General features: G+C 46.8%; 1 protein-coding gene across 1 annotated transcript in view; it reads left to right on the forward strand.

Annotated features, from left to right (window-relative positions):
* LOC132580240 (sorting nexin-19-like) overlaps nucleotides 1–20083 on the forward strand; it is a gene marked incomplete at its 5' end in the record, with an annotated part of 38133 nt that extends 18050 nt beyond the window's left edge. The window contains 3 exons of the mRNA XM_060250945.1: nucleotides 16958–17142; nucleotides 17944–18031; nucleotides 19493–20083. Of these exons, the coding sequence (XP_060106928.1) occupies nucleotides 16958–17142; nucleotides 17944–18031; nucleotides 19493–19622 (403 nt within the window). The remainder of the gene's footprint in view (nucleotides 1–16957; nucleotides 17143–17943; nucleotides 18032–19492) is intronic.
* Nucleotides 20084–20510: the final 427 nt, after the last annotated feature.

Here is a 20510-nt window from a genome sequence, read left to right on the forward strand (position 1 = left end):
TGTTTTCTGGACATTCCCCCTGCAGCTGTTCATTCCCAGCACCTCTGTAATCCATTTTTTGGCCTTTCCGCGATGGAGGTCATTCCCCACGGAGGTAAATTCACTGTGGACAATTGGGCTCCCAGTCACCACGACAACCATTAAATTGCTGTAGCTGCTTCTCCACCCAGTCAGGTTTCACACTTGCAGCTCCTTGCTGAGTCTGAGATTGTTTGGGGGCACGGAGGGGTGTCATCTCTTCACTCTCTTTTTAAAGCCAAGTTGTGTGGTCAGTTTAATTAGCTCTCATCCCAGGGACTCTGTGCTGGGAAAGGGAGACCCGCTGGTCCTTGTTGAAAGAGGACAGGGGCAGGAGGCCTTTTTTTTCTTGCACTGAAACAAGAAGGGGGGGGCAGAAAGGTGGCTGTTCCTCCAGCAGAAATAAAGCAAAAATATGACAGGGCTGTGTCCATGAGCAATGCATATGGGACCCTCTTGCGTCTCAGAAACCTGCCATGTGCCTGCCATATTGGTTTGGGTAGAGTTGATTTGTGACCATGCATTATAGGAGAATCTGCGATTGTTATTTTATAGCTGGACCCCCTCCCAAAAGAGACTCATTTTGCATGTTGTTCATTTCTTTATTTAAGATGTATTATGGCTCAGAACCAAAGTTCTCTAGAAGGCCTAAAATACAGTGATACAAATGCCTAATTAAAATTAACAAAAACCCACAGTATAAAATTTCACTAGAAAGGCCAGTCTACACAGCAGGAAATGTAGAGGATGTAGTGGTGGCCCCAGAAATAAACAGCTTTTAAACGGGATAAGATAGATTCGTGGAGGACGGGTCTATCAGTGGCTACTGGCCATGGTGACTAAAGGGAACCTTCACATTCAGAGACAGTCAACCTCTGAATCCAAGAGACAGGAGAGAACATCATGGCAAGACCTTCTAAGGCCTGTTGTTGGTCCTCCAGAGATACTGGTTGGCCACTGTGTGAGACAGGTTGCTGGCTAGATGGACCACTGGTCTGATCCAGCAGGGCTGTTCTGATGTTCTTATGATTAGCTGAACCACAGCAGGGTTCTTCTTATGTTCTTATGACTTAATGGGAGCACTGGTTTAATCCAGCCAGGCTGTTCTGATGTTCTTATGATTAGGATGGTTTTTATTTACAGTTCACTTGCAGTATCGCAAATACTAGGGACAGTGGAGGAAGACAAAAGATTCCCCCCCCCCCCAACCTCCAAAAAACCACAAAAAGACCATACTTTTTATAGCATTTTCAAAATGTTCTCAGTGCTTGATGTGCATCATCATCCTTATAGTACTGTTATCCCTGTATTGCAGAGGGGAGGGGAGGATTCTTTCTGACCAAATTTTGGGCAGAAACATGTTTCTAATCTGGGACTGTGTATCTCAAGTCTTCGGGCTGCTGGACTAGATGAAATGTGCCCCTTCTTCCAGAGTCAGACCTAAAACCAACATGTCCCTAGGGGGCCAGGATCTCATTAGAATAGGGGTGGTCAAACTGAGGTTCTAGAGCCACATGCAGCTCTTTCACACACATTGTGCAGCTCCCAGAGGCTGAGAAAGAACATAATGTGGGCTTACTCTCATGTAAGCATGCTTAGCAGTGGAACCTCAGTCAGCTTCTGAGTACTGACCCACAGGTAGGTGACTGTCTCCGCCATGTGTGAAGTGGGCAAGGAACGGGAAAGAGGCAGGCTTGCAAGCTCTTCACCACCACCACCACAGAGGTTACCCAGAGACCTAGAGCAAGGACAGAGAGTGCAAGACCCAAGGGAGCCATTGGAAAGGGGACAGAATTAAAGGGGGGAAGTGCAGGGTTCTCCCTTAGTTTCATAACTCTTGCCAGAGCTGTATTTACTAACCTTGGTGTCAAGTCAAAGAGAGATGCATAATGATGCAAATAGTGGTCAGTGATTTATATGGTACATGTGTGTTTCCTTCTCCCTCTTGTGCCAAAAAAATAAATCCCTATCCTTTCCCTATGCTGGTTGTATGGGGACTGTTATTCCCAGCTTTTTTTTTAAAGTCTCCTAACATGTAAAGTGCATACGTACGTATTTTAGCTTGCTGTGCAAAGAAAGTATTAGGAGCCTTAATAAACACATGTGTATAATATTTGTTCATGTCTTGCGGCTCTCAAACATCTGATGTTTATTCTTTGTGCCTCTTAGTCAAGCAAGTTTGGTCACCCCTGCATTAGAAACTTATTATACCATAAACGTCATGGAGATTGCAAGTTGATTATCTCCCCAAAGTGATGAGGCAGCATCCATTGGAATTTGTCCCAGGACAGTTGTCCCTTTTCACACTTATGCCAGAGCTGTTTTGTTTTCTTCCCCTTCTTCACGTAACCGTTAAAAAAAAACGTTAAAAGGCTGATGTGGGTCCAGCCAGGAAACTAAGCCCCTTGGCATCCCTCAGTTTGGCTGCGAGGAGCTTGTAACATTTTCATGGGTTTTATAAAGTGCCACAGCTCTGAAAAGCTGCCTGGCGTCTCCGAGCCACCCTCCTGGGAACTTGCCTGTGCAGCTGGGTCGTAACTGGGCTCCCTTCTCCAGGCACCTGCTCCCCACCCCCTCCAACTACTGTGCCTGCCCAGAACAGATGCCTAAGGCAGGTGAGTCACTCATCTTTTCTTCCAGGACCTTCTGGAGAGCTGAGCATCCAGCTGCAAAGATTGGCCCTGCCTGACCTCTTTTTGGATGACTCCTTTATGGGCCGGTGGAAATATTCTGGTACCGCACAAGCAAATCAACATCACAGGCTCAGTCAGGTTTAATAGGCTCTCTTCCCAGAAGATCTTAAGGTACAAGGAGACATGAAAAAGACTGTGCATCTCTAAGACCATAAAATGTATGCCCCCCCTCCAAGCTTGTGCAACCTCAGTTTGCCTCAGAGTTGTGCAGGGAATGGAGAGGATGTTTTAACCCTTCAGCTTCTGCTCAGGTTTATTATTGTGGTGCTGGACTACCTTCTTTTAATTAGCATTTTAAAGGGAAAGTGTATATTTAATTGTATATTTAAACAGTGGAGGATGAAGGGTTAAACCTCTTTTCCTCCCCTGCAAGGCCTTGGGGGAAAATCCTGCCTGCATGCGCCCGTAGTTTGTCTTTGATGGAAGGATACAGATGTGTCCTCTTTATCACATCTGTGCTATTACTTATTTTGGGGGCAGAGAGCAATTTGTGACTTCTCAGCCCCTTCATAAAATTAGAATTCCCAGGATTCTGGTTTGTAACTGACATGTTGTCAATGCATTTATCATGTCCCTGAGGAAACATTGCCTCTGAATAGCATTAGTTTTCTTGGTAGTTCAGCTTCTTTCAGTACATGACCAGCTTGGAAACCATCAGTAAAAACAATAAAAGCTCCCACATACAATACCGAGACCAACAAAAGAAAAAATGACTTACACGTGCCGTTATCTTCCAACATTTCAGCATTCCTGCACACATTTCACAGTAGAAAGGGTCAGTTATTTGAAGATTCAGCCATCTGCTTTCATATTGCACATGCCGTTGTACAAAAGTTTGCTACGTTACAAGCAGTTTCTTTAGGAGAGCCTGAAAGAAGGAGGGAAGTGTAGAATTGCTCTGATCTTCCGGGGGAATTTATTAAAAGTTGGTGTAATATATTGGGAACATCTATCATTATAGTAGGGACGATGTAACAATATGTCATCAACTGCCTCAAGCTTTCCCATTTGAGAAGGGCAGACCTGTTGGGAATAAGGAATGCAAAGATATCTGCCTTCCAGAAAAGCTGGGGGCAAAACACTGACACTCTCTTGGTACAGATATATGTTCTTAGATGGGCATAAACTTTCCTTCCTGTAATCTGCAAAGCTGTAAAGTAGATTGCATTTCCTTTCTCCAAAGTCCAAGGGACCAAAGCATTAACTGTGAAAGAGGATCCATCTGTTTCTGTTCTAGACACAAGCTATGGCACGTAACCAGCCAGCCACAAAGTTAGTGGAATGGGGCTTTTCCAAGTTGTTCCTCTTGCAGCAGCCCAGCTTCTCCCCCTTCCCCCCTCCCCCAAAAAATGACAGAGGTGCAAATCAGTGGCAGTTAGCACCAGGGCTTTTTTTTGTAGGAGGAACTCCTTTTCATTTGAGGCCACACCCCCTGGATGTAGCCAATCCTCCAAGAGTTTACAGTAGGTCCTGTAAGAAGAGCCCTGTAAGCTCTTGGGAGATTGGCTACATCAGGGGGTGTGGCCTAATATGCAAAGGAGTTCCTGCTACAAAAAAAGCCCTAATTAGCACCCACTCTCATCTAAAGATATAGCCTTTTTGGAACTTTGTGGCTGGATGCATTCCTCTGGGTTTTAGAGTTGGTTTAGCAAAATGTATAATTTTGGACTGCTGGAGGCAGGATGCTTTTTCAAATGCTCTCCTACATAATATGCATGTAAGTGACTGCTGTTTCTATTTGCAGGGATGTTTTTTAACATAGGGGAACACTCAAAGGCACTCCAGTCCAAAATCCACCTACCTAGGGTTGCCAGCCTCCAGGCGATAGCCGGAGATTTCCTGGGATTACAATGGATCTCCAGGTGACAGAGTTCATCTGGAGAAAACGGCTGCTTTGGAAGGTGGACTCAGTGGCATTAGACCTCATTGAAGTCCCCACCTTCCTCAGGCTCCACCCCCAAAATCTCCAGGTATTTCCCAACCCAGAGCTGGCAACTCTACCCCTGCCTCGTTTTGCGTAGTGTGCAGATCAGTGGCGATATAATGTAAAAACCCTGCACAGTGCTTAATCCGAAACATATGATCAACCTGTGCCCCCAGTCAGCATGATGTGAACATATGACATAATGTACACGCTGTAGATCTTCTTAGACTTGGACTTCTGCCTTGAACATACAAAGTTGCTTCATATCTAGTCAGGCTGCTGGCTTGCCATCTTGGGCAGAGAATGATCCCTCCCAGCTCCTGTTTATCGGAGAACCTTGAACTGGGGCATGTCAGGGATTCTGGATAAGAAGCCTTATTTTCCTCCTTTGAGCTCCAGCTCTTCCATGGATCAGAAGAGAAGGTGGAAGGAAAGGAAATCTGAGCTCCTGACCCAACACCATTAAGTTGCTGTGACCGTTGGTGCCTCCCAAACACCTGGAGGTTTTCAGCTGGATCTTCCAGCAGCTGCAAGCCAAGGACGTCACCAGCCTGGCTGCTGTGCAGCGGCAGATGTAACTCTTCAGCCATAGCAGCCAGGTTCTTGCTTTGCTTTATTACAGAAGCTGTAATGTTCTGGGCAGGGAGGGATTCTCTCCGCTAAGTACAAGAACAGCCGCGTAGCTGCCCTCCTTCCAGCTGAGCGGTGTTCCAGTTGGACCGTGTTACTCACATTGGCAGGTCTGCTGCGTGCGCTGGCCAGAGGTGTGTCTGCTTGGCCCGCGGTGGGGGGGGGGGGGGGACTATGAGTTGATGCAATGACAGCAGAGGGAGAGTTTTTGTAAAGATGGCCTCGTAGCTGTGCGCCCACAAAGCATTATCACATTACTTTTTAGCATTTGAAGAAGATGATGATATTGGATTTATATCCCACCCTATACTCTGAATCTCAGAGTGGTCATAATCTCTTTTACCTTCCCCCCTCCCCACAACAGACACCCGTGAGTGGGGCTGAGAGAGCTCTTGAACTAGCTGCCCTTTCAAGGACAACTCCTGCCAGAGCTATGGCTGACCCAAGACCACTCCAGCAGCTGCAAGTAGAGGAGTGGGGAATCAAACCTGGTTCTCCGAGATTTGATGTTACACTTTGTATCAGCAACTAGGGACTCTAGGGATCAAGTTTGGTGAGAGCCAGTTTGGTGTAGTGGTTAAGTGTGCGGACTCTTATCTGGGAGAACAGGGTTTGATTCCCCACTCCTCCACTTGCACCTGCTGAAATGGCCTTGGGTCAGCCATAGCTCTGGCAGAGGTTGTCCTTGAAAGGGCAGCTGCTGTGAGAGCCCTCTCCAGCCCCACCCACCTCACAGGGTGTCTGTTGTGGGGGAGGAAGGTAAAGGAGATTGTGAGCCGCTCTGAGACTCTTCGGAGTGGAGGGCGGGATATAAATCCAATTTCTTCTTCTTCAACTCTGACTCTTCCAAAGGAGTACCACTTGCCCCACCTCTTGCCCAGAAGTGAGAGAGTGAGGGATGGTTTTAACACCACAAAAAGGAGGAAAGCAGTGCATAGGGCAGGGGTGGCTCAACTGTGGCCTGGGAGCCACATATGACTCTTTTACCCATATTGTGTGGCTCTCAAAGCCCCCGCTGCCCAGTTGGCTAGCTTGGAGAAGGCATTTGTCTCTTTAAATTGCTTCTCCAAGCCAAACCAGCCAGCAGCTTGCAGAATTTGTTTAAAGTTAAAGTTGCTTTCTTTCTATCCTTCCTTCCTTCCTCCCCATATCTATTTGCCTGCCTTCCTCCCTTCCTCGTGGCTCTCAAACATCTGATGTTCATTTTCTGTAGCTCTCAAATATCTGATGTAGCTCTTATGTTAAACAAGTTTGACCACTCTGGCATAGGTTTGTGTGTGTTCGCACGCACACACCTGGAAGACATGTCAACCTCTGGTGACTGACCCCTACTGGGGGCCTGGAGGATATTCAGAAAGGTGGCTGAATGGAGCCTGCCCCTGCCTATCCAAGTAGTAACCACAGTCAACGCTGTTCAGTTTCTGAGGTCTGACAAGATCGGGCTTGCCTGGTCAGGGTTTGTGCATAACTTTTGTGGCCAACTTTTGAAGATCTACTTGTTGTTTTGAAAGAGAGTTTTTAAAATGCACCTGCTAGGATCCTTATAAGTCAGGGTTCCCCAACCTTTCTGAGCCCATGGATACCTTTAGAATTCTGACACAGTGTGGTGGGCACAGCCACAAAATGGCTGCCAAAAATGGCTGCCACAGCTTGCCTTCTTTGTGCTGTGGCAGTGGCTGCTGCCTAAGCGGCATTCTTTTTTTAAAAAATTGCACAATCAGAATCCTTGCTGAGCAAAAGGCCCACTTGGTGCTGCCCACTTTTTAAAAACACTTGGAAGATGCCAGAAAAAGTGTTGGCGGGGCATCATGGGCACCGATGTCGCACGATGCCGAAAGTGTTTCAAAGGGAAAAAATGTTTATTCAGCAATTAATAGAGTATGATCTATTTCTGTTCTGTTTTCATTATGGGATGTAGCAGTGAGACTTCCATACTGTCCGTCTTGGGAGTGGAGCTTGGCCCTTCACTATCCACCCTCTTCTTCCTAAAGTAGTCTTTTTCATAATGCCTGTTGACAGACCAGAATGATAGCAATTTTGGTCACATAGAATGTTTTGCAATGACTTCACAACAACCCTATGGGGTTTGCCCTGACGATTCCTCCTTTGGTGGGTAAAAAATCTCAGCAGAGGCTAGAAAGGTGAAGGCCAAGAAAAATTTGGGGGGAATTCTTTTCATTTTTGCAGTTAAAAATTGGGGAATGTTAAGAAGGGGGCCCATTTTTTTCCCATTCTTGGACTGAGCAAAACGATTTATGACAAGGCATGCTCAAAATGTGTAGCATGAACCTTTTGCAACATTAACAGCCATTTACAGACGATACCTAGATATCCTGTAGAACAGAGGTCCTCAGTCTTATTGAGCCTGTGGACACACTTGGAATTCTGAGATAGTGTGGTGGCTGCAGCCGCAAAATGGCCGCCGTAAGGTGCAAAGCCAGCCACAAAAATGGCTTCCGCAGCTTACTTTCAGTCACACAGCGAAGGTCCTTGTGCTTTGACAGCAGCTGCTGCCAAAGCAACATTTTCAAAAACCTGCACAGCCAATCAAAGCTCCAGTGGCCATTCGGAAGCCATGCTGAGCAAAAGCCCCATCCAGCCCCACCCACTTTCTAAAAACACTTGGCAGCAAGGAAGTTGTCGGGGACTGCCAGTGCACCACACCGGGGGGCCCACTGTAGAAGATGCGACACATTTTGAAAGATATGCTTATGGTTGAAGTGGGAATGATTCTGGCAATAAGATGCTTTTGATGATACTGCTGAGTTATAAATTATGCAGTACAATAAGATCAGACTTGCTAACTGGGTAACTAACAGCACAGCAATCTCTCTCTCACACACACACACACACACATTTGTATGTTTTTTTTTTTTCTGGGGGGGAAAAAAACAGAGAAAGACATACACCCTTTCTATGTGTTCCCCATTTCTAGAAATGTTTAAATTTCTACTAGAGGTCACATATGTGAGCCTTTCCAGTCAGATATGACCGTCTTTTAGTTCCGCAAAACCACCCTGCAAGATTGAACTGCTGAATTCAGCTTTTGCTTTATCTGGGGTATTATCCCATTTCATCAAAGGAGCCCCTGGACTCTCTCAAAAATTACCTTACGTGAAGAAGTTAAAGAATTCCATAAACAACTGTTGAGAGTGGCAACATTAGAGCTATAGTCACTCACTCAAAATACAACACCCATTTCCTGAGCCATCAAACAAAGGATAAGAATGGCCTTGCTAAAAATACCTCCAAGAAATTTGGTTGTTCTTTTACTTTGTGTTCCAAAAATATGTAAACTTGGAGAGGCTCTCTTGGGATAAGATTTCTAGGGCAGTGGGGTTAGAACCAAGAAGGCTTTGTCAGGAGTCTCTCCATTTTGTTTTATTGCAGTCTGTTCCTCTTGCCATATGTATCCAATTATACAATGCTAATGCTGTGCTTTGCCATGCTAGCTTTGAAGCTTCTTGCTGCTTATCTGAAGGGAGGGTGGCATGTCTGGGAACTGGCTAGTTACTACGCAACCAAGGTCAGGAGAGCTGGAGAGATGTAACCAGGGGGCTGATAATGGACACCTGGGGTGATGAGAGAGTAGCAGAGAACCCGTGCAAAATTCCCCACTTTAGCTTGACGTGCTTGGCTTGAATTATAACAGTCAGGGCAAAGGTTTATAATGGTGTGGAACTGGCAGGATAGCCAGTTCCGACAAGGCCTGTATCTGCTTATGATGCTGGAATAAAGATCTTTAACTATACTTGTCTTTTCCTTGCCTCTGGGTCTGACATTTTGTAGGAACTCTTTTCACCCCAAACTGACCTAAACCAAGACCCACGATGGTTAGTGAACAGGACCAAGCTACGAGGACCAACAAAACCACTGAAGAGGAGGAACCAAAGCCCGAAGGACCGCTGGTTACTCCAGCCACCGTGACGATGCGCAGAAGAGATTGGGGCACTATGGATTTCTGGGAGAGTATTATCGGAGATGTGAGAGAGGACCCCCAACAGCAACACTGACTCTCGGGACTGCAACGGTCTTACCACCCATGAGGTTTCCAGAGAGACGAGAGCAGAGGAGAGTACCCCCAAACAAGCGGGTCGGGGGATGGGGCCGCGGAGTGGATGCAAGAAGCCCTTGCTAGCCAGAGCAGCCAACTCTGAGAAGAGATGCAAGCCATGCACACCTCCGTAATCCAAAAGAAGCAGAACCTCGCCTGGAGAGCGGGTCGTGGCCGCACCCCCTCTTCAACCAGCTCCAGTGGGGGTGAGCAATCGTTGGTCCCCACGAGGAAAGAACCCCCAGCGAGATGAGATCTGCCAGCCAGGGGCGAACCAGGCCCCCAACCCTGACCTCAACCCGGACTGGAGGAACCGGTGGCAGTGCCGGGGGAGGGGGGGGGGGGCTCTGAGTCAGCGAAGCAAGATTCGACAGGGACCCAGCAGAGCTAGCCTATTTCATCATGTCGGTGCAGGGCCACCTCAGCATCTGGGCTCGCAACTTCCCGACGGAACAAGCGCGAGTAGTGTACATCGGGAGCTGCCTTCGAGGGGCGGCTGCCCAGTGGTATGTCACCCTGTTTGAGAGGAGATCCCCCGCACTGGAACTCTTGAGGGCCCTGCAGCGTCACTTTGCATACCCCTTGCAGGAGACTAATGCCATAGCGGCCCTGCAAGACCTGAAGCAAGGTGCTGGGTCGGTGCGGGACTGCCTCAATGAATTCAGGGAGCTGAATTCAAAGGTCCATAGATGGGACGACGGGGCCCAAATCGAACAGTTCAAAAGGGCCTAAACTCCCACATCTACGGGGAGGCTCTCAAGTTGGGAGAACCGCAAGACTTGGTCGGGTGGACCCAACTGGCTTGCGAAATAGAGGACCGGAACAAGATGATTGCCCTCCACAAGAAGCAACAAGGGGTGCAGGGCGGTGAAAGAAGCCCGGGAGAAGACGCCCAGGCCCAGTTTGCCCAAGAGAGCCCCAGATCCCCACCCTTCATCCACATATTTCAAACGTAATTTGCTGGCAGCTCACTTGGTAGGGTCTGTAAATCTGATGCAGATTCATCTGATCCAAGGAACTTCAGGCAACCAACCTCCATGGTTCTGCCTTTCCCTTGTTATGCTCACAACAACTCCATGAGTTAGGTGAGACTACAAGAAAGTGACTGGCCCAAGCAGAAATTCACTGAAGCCAATAGGCATCAAGTGTGTTATGCTGTTTAGGACAACACTATTGGTCTCTCAGAGTCTCCTCTAACCACAATATCACAAAGCATTTGGATGGGCAACCTCCAATGAATACTGGGGGCGTGGCGCAGAGGCAAGCAATGAAATGCCTCTTGCCTTAAAAACAAGTCTAGTTCTCCATCTAGTGGTACATAATAAAAAAAGAGCTAGAACTTCTGGCTGCCAGATAATCTTAGGATCTTCTGGCTATACTACACACCAGGGCTTTTTTGTAGCAGGAACTCCTTTGCATATTAGGCCACACACCCCTGATGTAGCCAGTCCTCCTGGAGCTTACAGTAGGCCCTGTGCTAAGAGCCCTGTAAGCTCTTGGAGGATTGCCTATATCAGGGATGTGAGGCCTAATATGCAAAGGAGTTCCTGCTGCAAAAAAAGCCCTGCTGCATACACTGCCACACAATAATCAATTAATTTAATTACACCACACTCTGTTACTTATTGCGAATACTAAATGTGGCCTGGGGCAGGGGGGTGTCGAACAGAGTCCATCACGCTCAAATGGTGGATGCTTCATTGTCTTGTTTTGATTTCCATTACTTGGTCAGTTTGAATTATTTAAACTGTCTCCTTTGGGTGTGTTTTGTGGTCAGAGACTTGAACAAATAAAACACACATGTAGAGTGATGCAGTCCACAGTGCAGCAGATGAATGTTGAGCTTGCAATCGATAATGTTACTTTTGCTTAATTCTTGGTTGCTCTTGGCCTCCATGGAAAGGATGTGGTTTCTGTGTCCGGATTAGTTATTGATGCCCTCCCCACCCCGGCAGGCTGCTGCGCCCCTCTAGGATTTAATTATTATTAGAACTGGATGCTAGAACATCAGACTTGGTATCGGTAGCCCTTTCCTGATGTTCAGGGTTAGAACTGGCGAGATGGGGAAATGAGACTCCCATATATGTGACCACACAAATACCCAGCGTTGGGAAGTGCTGTCAAGTCTCACCTAATTTGTGCTGACCCTGTAGGGTTTTCAAGGCAAGAAATGAACAGAGGTGGTTGGCCATTGCCTGCCTGTATAGAGACTGTGGACTTCTGTGGAGGTCGCTCATCCTAGTCCTAACCAGTGTGCCCTCTGAGCTGAGTTAGTGTGAGCTAGCGCAAAGTTTTTTAGCCTCCATCTCGCACATTTTTGTCTTCGCGCAGGAAAAACGGCCTCAGAGCAGGCTAATTCATGCAGTAGCTCACAAGACTCCACAGTGTAGAGGGAGTATTGGTCCTAACCAGGACCGACCCTGCTTAGCTATCAAGACCTGATGAGATCCGACTAGCCTGGGCCATCCAGGTCAGGGTTGTCGTTCCCTAGGGATGAATTATTGCACAGATGCCTCTTGGGTTGTTTGTAGTTAGCAGAGCCCGGATGCCCACTGGCCAGATGTGCTGTTCCAGGTGTCAAATAGTGGAGCTGCATTGGCACCAGTAGCTGGGCCCAGGCCTGAAATATGCACTCCCCCGACCCGGTGTAAACTGGCAAAGCAGCCTAGAGAGTTCAGAGTCCTCTTTCCCCATCAGTGCAGGGTCAGGGAGGATTGCAGCTCTGCTAAACAAACACTTCATCATCCTGTCCTGCAGCCAGGGGTACAGAACACATTGTTCGTGGTTTATACCATTGTAAATTTTTACAGGGTAGGCAAGAGGAACATTTCCAGTAAAATATTGAGATACTTTCTTCTGCTCTTGGCCGGCTCTCGAGAAGGGCTTGGAGTGCTTCATAGTTGCTGATTTATGGGCGGTTTGATTTTTGTTCTCTCTCTCTTGCAATGCAATTTAGCAACTTGCTCGGCAAACTTGAGTTGGCTCGGCAGGCTTCTGGGTCCAGGTTTTTCTAGGAGGAGAGGGAGGGCGGCAGTCCTGATGCCGGGGAACAGTGTTGTGGCAGTGGCCATGAGAACAGAAGCCTTCAAAAAGGGGGTAAGACAGATTCATACTCTGTGGATGGCCGCTAGCCGTGGTGAGTAAAGGAAAGCTCGGTACTCAGAGCCAGCAAACTTAAGAGCCCTGCCAGATCAGACCAGTAGTCCATCTAGTCCAGCATCCTGTCTCACACAGTGGCCAATCATAAGAACATAAGAGAAGCCATGTTGGATCAGGCCAATGGCCCATCCAGTCCAACACTCTGTGTCACACAGTGTGTATATATATACACACACACACTGTGGCTAATAGCCACTGATGGACCTCTGCTCCATATTTTTATCCAATCCCCTCTTGAAGCTGGCTATGCTTGTAGCCGCCGCCGCCTCCAATCAGTTCCTTTGGAGGTCCAACAACAGGGCATAGAGCAGGGATGGCCAAACTCGCTTAACATAAGAGCCACATAGAATCAACATCAGATGTTTGAGAGCCACAAGACATGGAGGGAGGGAGGGAAGCAAATAGATGAAGGAGGGAAGAGGTAGAAAGCAACTTCAATTTTAAATGCATTCTCCAAACCACCAGCTGGCTTGGCTTAGTGATTTACCAAGAGAAAGGCCTTCTCTAAGCCAGCTGACAGAGTGATGGGGGCTTCGAGAGCCGCACAAAACGTGTGAAAGAGCCACATGTGGCTCCTGAGCCACAGTTTGGCCACCCCTAGTATAGAAGCTGAGGCCTTCCCCTGATGTTGCCTCCTGGCACTGGGATTCAGAGGCTGACTGCCCCTGAATCTGGAGGTTCCCCTCAGTCACCATGGCTAGTAGCCACTACTAGGCCTATCCTCCATGAATCTGTCTAATCCTCCTTTCAAAACTGTCTGTGGCCATCACCACATCCTCTGGCAGGAAGCTTTTGAATGCCAGCTCTAGGAGGCATAGCATCAGGAAAAGGCCTGGACTTCTGTGCCCTGTTTATGGGCCCTCCAAGGCAACTGGTTGTCCACTGTGTGATGCTGGACTAGATGGGACACTGGCCTGATCCATCAGGGCTCTTTTCATGTTCTTAAGAGCGCAAGAGGTCTGGTCCATGTGATATTTTCAAAAGGTTCTCAGTGGGTGGAATGGCAACCTTGGCGAAGTCATCTGTAATCCATTTGGGCATCACGTGCCCTCATATAGAAATAAAATTAGAATGATGTACTGGAAAGGCTGAACGTTGTGACCCAAATGCATGCTGGGAATTTGGAGGGGTGCGTGTGTCTTATTTTGAATAATTTATTCTGGGGAGGGGATAAGGGACTCTGGGCAAGACAGAGTCTTGATTCCAGGAAGCCTCCTGTCAGACTGGAAATTTCATTAAGTGTTGCCTATGCGCTCTCAGCATATCCACAGTGATAAAATATGGTTGTCCATTAGGCATCAAGCCAAAAACGTTCCTTTTTTTCTCCAGTAGAAAAGAGCACTTTAAAGACTAACAAAAATTTTCAGCGGGCCATGAGCTTTCATGAGTCACTGCTCACTGCTTCAGATACCTCCAAGGCTTTCCCCTCTAGGCTTTTAACTTAGGGGGTTATATCTCTTTTTGCTGGTTTTCATTCTGCTTCTGGCCCGAGGGCTGTTTCATCAATATCATTTTAAACTGTTCAATGTTTGTTTTACACTTTTTTTTAATGCCTTGACTTGTTCTTAATGGCTTTGTTCAATTTATAATGGTTGCGCTTTTGTTTTGTTCTGCTGTTTTAGTTGTTCGCCTAAACCTTGAGCAGGCCGCATGGAATGTTTCCAAACAAATAAACAGAGGGGGTTTTGTGTTTGTGTGTTTCGTTATATGTTAAAAGGATTTATATCCCACACTTCTCTCCTTACAGATCCACAGATCCATTTAAAAACAATGTACAGGAACGATAATAAATTTTAAAAGGGAAAAACCATCTGACAATTCCATATCCTAGTGGCAGTTCCATTAAAAATACAGTTTGCCAACCGCATAAACAGATTTTGTCCCTGCTTAGGGCCATAATTTTACTGCTAAGGTAGACGCCAGTGAGTACAGTACAGGATGGATTTTTTTTAGCAATAGTTTAAAAAGAAGTAGTAGCAATAGTAGTAGGAGTTGTACTGTTAGATGACCAGGATAGATATTCAGACAGATTTCTCTGGGAGTTCTAAAAACGTGCGGCACAGGGACTGGATCAGGCCCCCACAGGGTTCCAGTCAGGCCTATGAGCAGGTCTTTCTTCTCCCTCTTTCTTGCTTCCGTGTCACAGCTTGCTTCACCAGGCTTGCTCAATCGCACACCAGCTACAAAGCAAAAGCCTCTATTTTCTCCATTGTCTAAGTCCTTCCTTTGGGACAAAGATGGTGGAAGGAGAGCCTGTTTAGCCAGGCTCTCTCAATCGCACAGCAGAGCTACTGAGCCAAACCTCTTTTCCTTACGTTGACTGAGGCTCTGCCCCCTCCTCATCCCCTGAAGAGGGAGGGAAAGAACCAGAGCTTCCTTTGCCCAGTTCCCTCGGTCACATGGGAGAGATACAAAAATCTTTAATTGTGTTTGTCTGTGTCCTTTATAAACTTTAGATCCCTGCTACCTGGTATTGCATTTTATGACATACATGGCCCGGCCCAAAAAGGTCTCATTTATGTCAGACCCGGCCCTCATAACAAATGAGTTTGACACCCCTGAACTAAGCCTCCTACCTTATAGTACCTCTATCTTCAGGTCCAGTTTGGTGTAGTGGTTTAGTGTGCGGACTCTTATCTGGGAGAACCAGGTTTGATTCCCCAGTCCTCCACTTGGAGCTGCTGGAATGGCCTTGGGTCAGCCATAACGCTGGGAGAGGTCATCCTTGAAAGGGCAGCTGCTATGAGAGTCCTCTCAGCCCCACTCACCTCACAGGGTGTCTGTTGTGGGGGAGGAAGATAAAGGAGATTGTGAGCCGCTCTGAGATTCAGAGTGGAGGGTGGGATATAAATCCAATATCATCATCTTTTTCAGCACTGAAATTTATTGAGAATCAACTGCTACTTTCAAGCACCTGGTTCAAGCTTTGCATCTCACTTTTGTCATGAGTCTGTTTTGCTAGTACACTTGGGATGGGATTGTGACTCCATGGCAGAGGATCTGTTTTGCTTGTAGACTGTCCCAGGTACAATCAGGTACAGATTACCAGGTAGTAGATGATGCAAAAGGCCTCTTTCTGAGACCCTGAAGAGAGAAAGCCATTCAAAGTAGATAGCGCTAACCTTGCCAAACCAGTAGTTTGACTTAAGGCGGTTTTGTGTGTTCATTTTTATCTCTCTCCCCTTTCACATGGCATATGAGATTATCATCTCCTCTTTTTATCCTTATAACAACTCTTTATCCTTGTAACAACTCTTTACACAGCCAGTGTGGTGTAGCGGTTAAGAGCAGCAGACTAACCAGGAGAACTGGGTTCGATTCCCCATTCCTCCACATGAAGCCCCCTGAGAGGCCTTGGGCCAGTCACGTTTCTCTTAGCTCCATCACAACAGGTCTGTTGTGTGAAGAGAATGGGAATGCAATTATAAGCCATTTTGAGACTCCTCAGGGTAGAGAAAAGTGCGCTACAAAAACCAACTCTTCTTCTTAGGGTAGACTAACAGAGGCCAACTTAAGGACATCTAATAGAAGATGAAGAAGAAGAAGATATTGGATTTATATCCCACCCTCCACTCCGAAGAGTCTCAGAGCGGCTCACAATCTCCTTTACCTTCCTCCCCCACAACAGACACCCTGTGAGGTGGGTGGGGCTGGAGAGGGCCCTCCCAGCAGCTGCCCTTTCAAGGACAACCTCTGCCAGAGCTATGGCTGACCCAAGGCCATTCCAGCAGGTGCAAGTGGAGGAGTGGGGAATCAAACCCGATTCTCCCAGATAAGAGTCCGCACACTTAACCACTACACCAGACTTGCTCTAATGAGCTTCATGGCTGGGTGAAGCTGTGAACCTAGGTTTTGCCTGGCCATGGTGTGTACAGTGACTTTGGCCGTAGGGTTTGTTAACCCATCAGTGGAAGATGACTTCATGGGAGACCCCAGCTCAGCTCCTTCCAGTCACTCACTCCTTGCTGAGCTCCTTCACTTGTCCTTGGCCTCCCATTGTCATAAGCTCTGGTTCTTAAGAAACTCTTTTTTAGCCACAGTTCCATTCCTCCATCAGGCCGTGTTTCAAAGAGAAGCCTCATGACAGCATGCGCAAGTTATGCATTCCAAAAGGGAAGTTGGCACATCTTGCTTCTGTTGCATCTCCTTTTATCCTGTCTGGTTCAAAATTGCTCCGGTCCAGCAGGGTCAGTTTCTCTTTGGATGTCCCAGTCGTGGTTCAGCTATGGGTTGGCCTTCTTTTTACATTCACCACTGAGCTAATTTTTGCTGGCCTAAAAACAGACATTTCTCAGGCACCCAAAACGCAGCCTGCTATGTTTGGATCCGTTTTATTTTAGCTTGTAGACTGTTCCTGGGTGTGCACTATTGTTGAAATATTTGGGTTTGAAACAGTGGAGGTGGGGTGTTTGGGGCTCTTCAGACCATGGGCAGAATAAAGAACCATCCAGAATAATTCTGTCTTCCCCTCGCCAACAGGTGGTTAGAAGTGCAAGTCGACAACCTGACTTCCACTCAACGCTGGGTCCAGTACCTGCGGTTGCTTGAGGAGTCAATTTGGCCCGGTGGAGTCCTGCCAGGGGTGCCCAAGCCCCTCCGAACACAGGAGCAGAAGGCAGAGGTGGAAAAGCAGGCCTTGCAGACTCTCATGGGGATCTTGCCTGGTGAGTTGTCCGCTTTGTGCATCAGGAATGCAACAGACGAGTGTTGCAAATGACCACTTTAATTGGACGTGGTGGCAGGGAACTTAGATGGCCATCCTAGGCTGAGAATCCCTGTATTCCAGAAATTAATATGTAATTTTTGAGTTTGGTGTGGTGGAATGAATTTCAGTGGGTCCTGGGGAAAGTTAGCATGGCAACACTGGGGGGTGGGGGGTGATGTGAGATCCAGTTTATTAACTCTGTTTAGTAAACAGTCTCAAAGAGTAAGATCCAGGGCCAGTTTTATCTTTATGTGCAACTGTCTTTATTTCCAAAGTTCTACACCCACAAGGGCTAGAAACTTGTTTGTATTTAACAAAATGAGCTATTTAGACATTCAGCATTTGCGTTGTTGCATAGCAAGATAAAATGTAGTTTGTGTCCCAAAATCGATGGGTTTTAAAACACTGTAAGCATGGTTTAATTGTAAGCTGTGAGTTTAAAGATACCAAATTAGGCTTCTCATTATTATGGGGCAGTAGAGTGGAGGAGATACCATGTTCATCTCAAAAAGAATCTTTTTCTAAATCCAGGATTTGGAAAAGCAGGATGCCTGCTTTGTTCTAAGGCTGGACTAAAGACCTGTTTCCAAAAGTTATGTTCATTCAGGAGTTATTTGACATTAGGCAGTATTTATCCAGTCTCCAAGCGCTTTCTTGGTATACAGAGTAAAATCCCAGTGTGCAGTCTTAAGAGCCACTTGAGTCATGTTGTAAGGCCTGTCTTGTCCTTGGAATTCATACCAATCTCTGGTGACCACAGAAATAATCCTAGAACTTCTTGGAACTGGAAAATGTCAAGAAAGCTGGAGCCTGGTGCTGGAATCCATGCAGCACCCCATCATAAACAGGTAAGCATGTCAGAATCACACTGTTACAGGTCAGTAAAAAGGCATATACAGTAGTTAAACCATCACTTTGGATGAAACTTCATAGGATTGGGAAGATTCGGTGGAATTCAGTGTTTTAGTAATGGAATGAGAAAGATATAATTGTCTCCAGAACAACGCCCAGTGGCACCTTTAAGACCAACAAAGTTTTATTTAAGGTATAAGCTTTTGTGTGCATGCACGCTTCAGATAAATTCCTCTGTATCTGAAGAAGCGTGCAAACACACATAAAGCTTATACTCAGAATCAGTGTTCCCTCTTAAGCTGCACTCTTGCGAGCAAAAATTCTACTTTGTGAGCTACTGGCATTAAAGTTGTGAGTTACTGCATACATTTTTGTGCTCTGGGGTCATCCTTCCTGAGCTATGACAAAACTGTGTGAGGTGGAGGCTTAAAATCTGTGAGCCAGCTCACGTTAACTCAGCTTAGAGGGAACACTGCTCAGAATTAAACTTTTGCTGGTTTTAAAGGTGCCACTGGACTCAATCTTCATTCTGCTGCTTCACACCCACACGGCTACCCACCTGAATCTGTAACTGTCCCCAGTGTATACTTAGTGGTAAACAGGGCTGGCCCTATCCTGTCTGGCACCCTAGGCAAGGCTGACTTCTGGTGCCCCCCCTCCCCTCTGGCACTGATAACCAATTTTCAAAAAACAGATGAATTGTGAGAAAAATGAAAAGCCCAATCTATGACCCCAGAAGGCCAGCACTCTAGGCAGTTGCCTAGTTTGCCTTGTGGCAGGGCCGGCCCTGGTGGTAAAGTCACAGACATGATCTTCTGGAGCAGAAAGGAGGAGCATAAAAGTGATGGGGAGGCCTGCATTATGGCCACAGTTGCACTGTCACCTAACCCTCCTTTTCAGCTCAGCCAGTTCTGGAAGAGAGCATACAGAAGGTACCATGTTCTGGCTTCACCAGTTAAAGGTTCTTAGACAACAAGCTTTGGGGAAGGCCTTTCTCTGCTTAAGACCCCAGAGAGTTATTGTCACTAAGACCGATTTCCCACTCACCTTACGCCGCTCTCACATTCATCTTCTCAGCGTGGCTTCCTTCTGATTTCATACTGTTTGCCCCTGGGCTGCAACAAGCGTCAGCATTTCCACGCAGCAAACAGAAACTGTTTTTTAGCTTAGTTTCTGTTTGTTGCACGAAAACACCGACGCTTGCTGCAGCCCTGGAGCAGATAGTGTGAAATCGGAAGGAAGCCCTGCTGAGAAGACGAACATGAGAGCAGCGTAAGGTGAGTGCAAAATTGGTCTAAGAGTAGGCAGTACTGAGCTAGATTTATCAGTAAACTAAAGAAGCTTCTAATGGCCAGTTGCACGGGCATACCTGTCAAGCTTGTTGTGCCAATGAAGGTGTGATATTAATATTAACCTGTCAAGCTTTCCTTTAATATCCTCTTATTCCTTGTTTTCAGACACATAGTCTACTGTCTCTCAGACATCCTGTTGGAGTTTTTGATCCCTGAGCTCCAAGTGGATAAACCCCAACTGGTAGCTGTTTCTGTCTGTGGTGCTGGTGAGAGACCTAGCTTTTCATCACACTAACGTAGCCTGGTGCTGCCGGCAGCCAAGGAAAAGACAATTTCAAAAGCATTGATTCTTTGACGTTTCGTGTCCACTGCATTGAGCCAAGGGCTGCTGGAGAAAGCCTGTGAGACAGAACTTCTTCCAGCAATCGCTGGATCCACCTGTGGTCCGACTGTCTTGTCTTGTACTGTAAAAAGAGTTTCCATTCCACAACTCAAATGCACTTCATGGTTAGAAAACGCCTTCTCTTTGAAGAGGTGAATAACCTGCTTTAATAGGACAACTTTCCCACTGATGTTCCCGGATAGGTGTAATGTAACATCCTGCATATCTTTTCCGACTGTTGTCTGCTTTGAGAGCTGAAAACTCAGTGCACATATAGATGGGCATTCTTTGTCATGCTCTCTGTTGGCATATATTTCTAATTAAGAGAAGAAAGGCAACTTTACCTGTTTTAGTAAATAAACTTGTCATCCCTCGTTTGGTGCCTTGACCTTGACATTCATGCAGTCCCTTCAAATACAGCGCTCCAGTCACCTTGAGTCAGTGGTATTTTCAAGAAACAGAGCATGGGAAGCAGTGAGAATCCCAGCTAAACCCATAGATCAGGCCGTAAAAAAAAACTCTACTAAATTAGGATGGTTTCTCCTGTAAGGCTGGAATCAAGGGAGGTACGTGCTAGCAACCAAACCCAGTTGCATCTTGGCTTACACGCAACTGAGAATTATCTGTTATGATTTGATGAGCCATTGCTGAGGAGACTGTTCCTGTCTAAAGATGCCACCACCAAAAAGGCCCTGCAATAGTCATTTATATAGAGACCCTTACCAGACAGTTTGGTTGGAGGGGGGGGGGGGGAGTTCCATAAGGGGCACACCGCCCAGGCTGTTTGGTGCTCAAAAGTAA

The sequence above is a fragment of the Heteronotia binoei genome, chromosome 12, assembly GCF_032191835.1.
Source record: "Heteronotia binoei isolate CCM8104 ecotype False Entrance Well chromosome 12, APGP_CSIRO_Hbin_v1, whole genome shotgun sequence".
Lineage (NCBI taxonomy): Eukaryota > Metazoa > Chordata > Lepidosauria > Squamata > Gekkonidae > Heteronotia > Heteronotia binoei.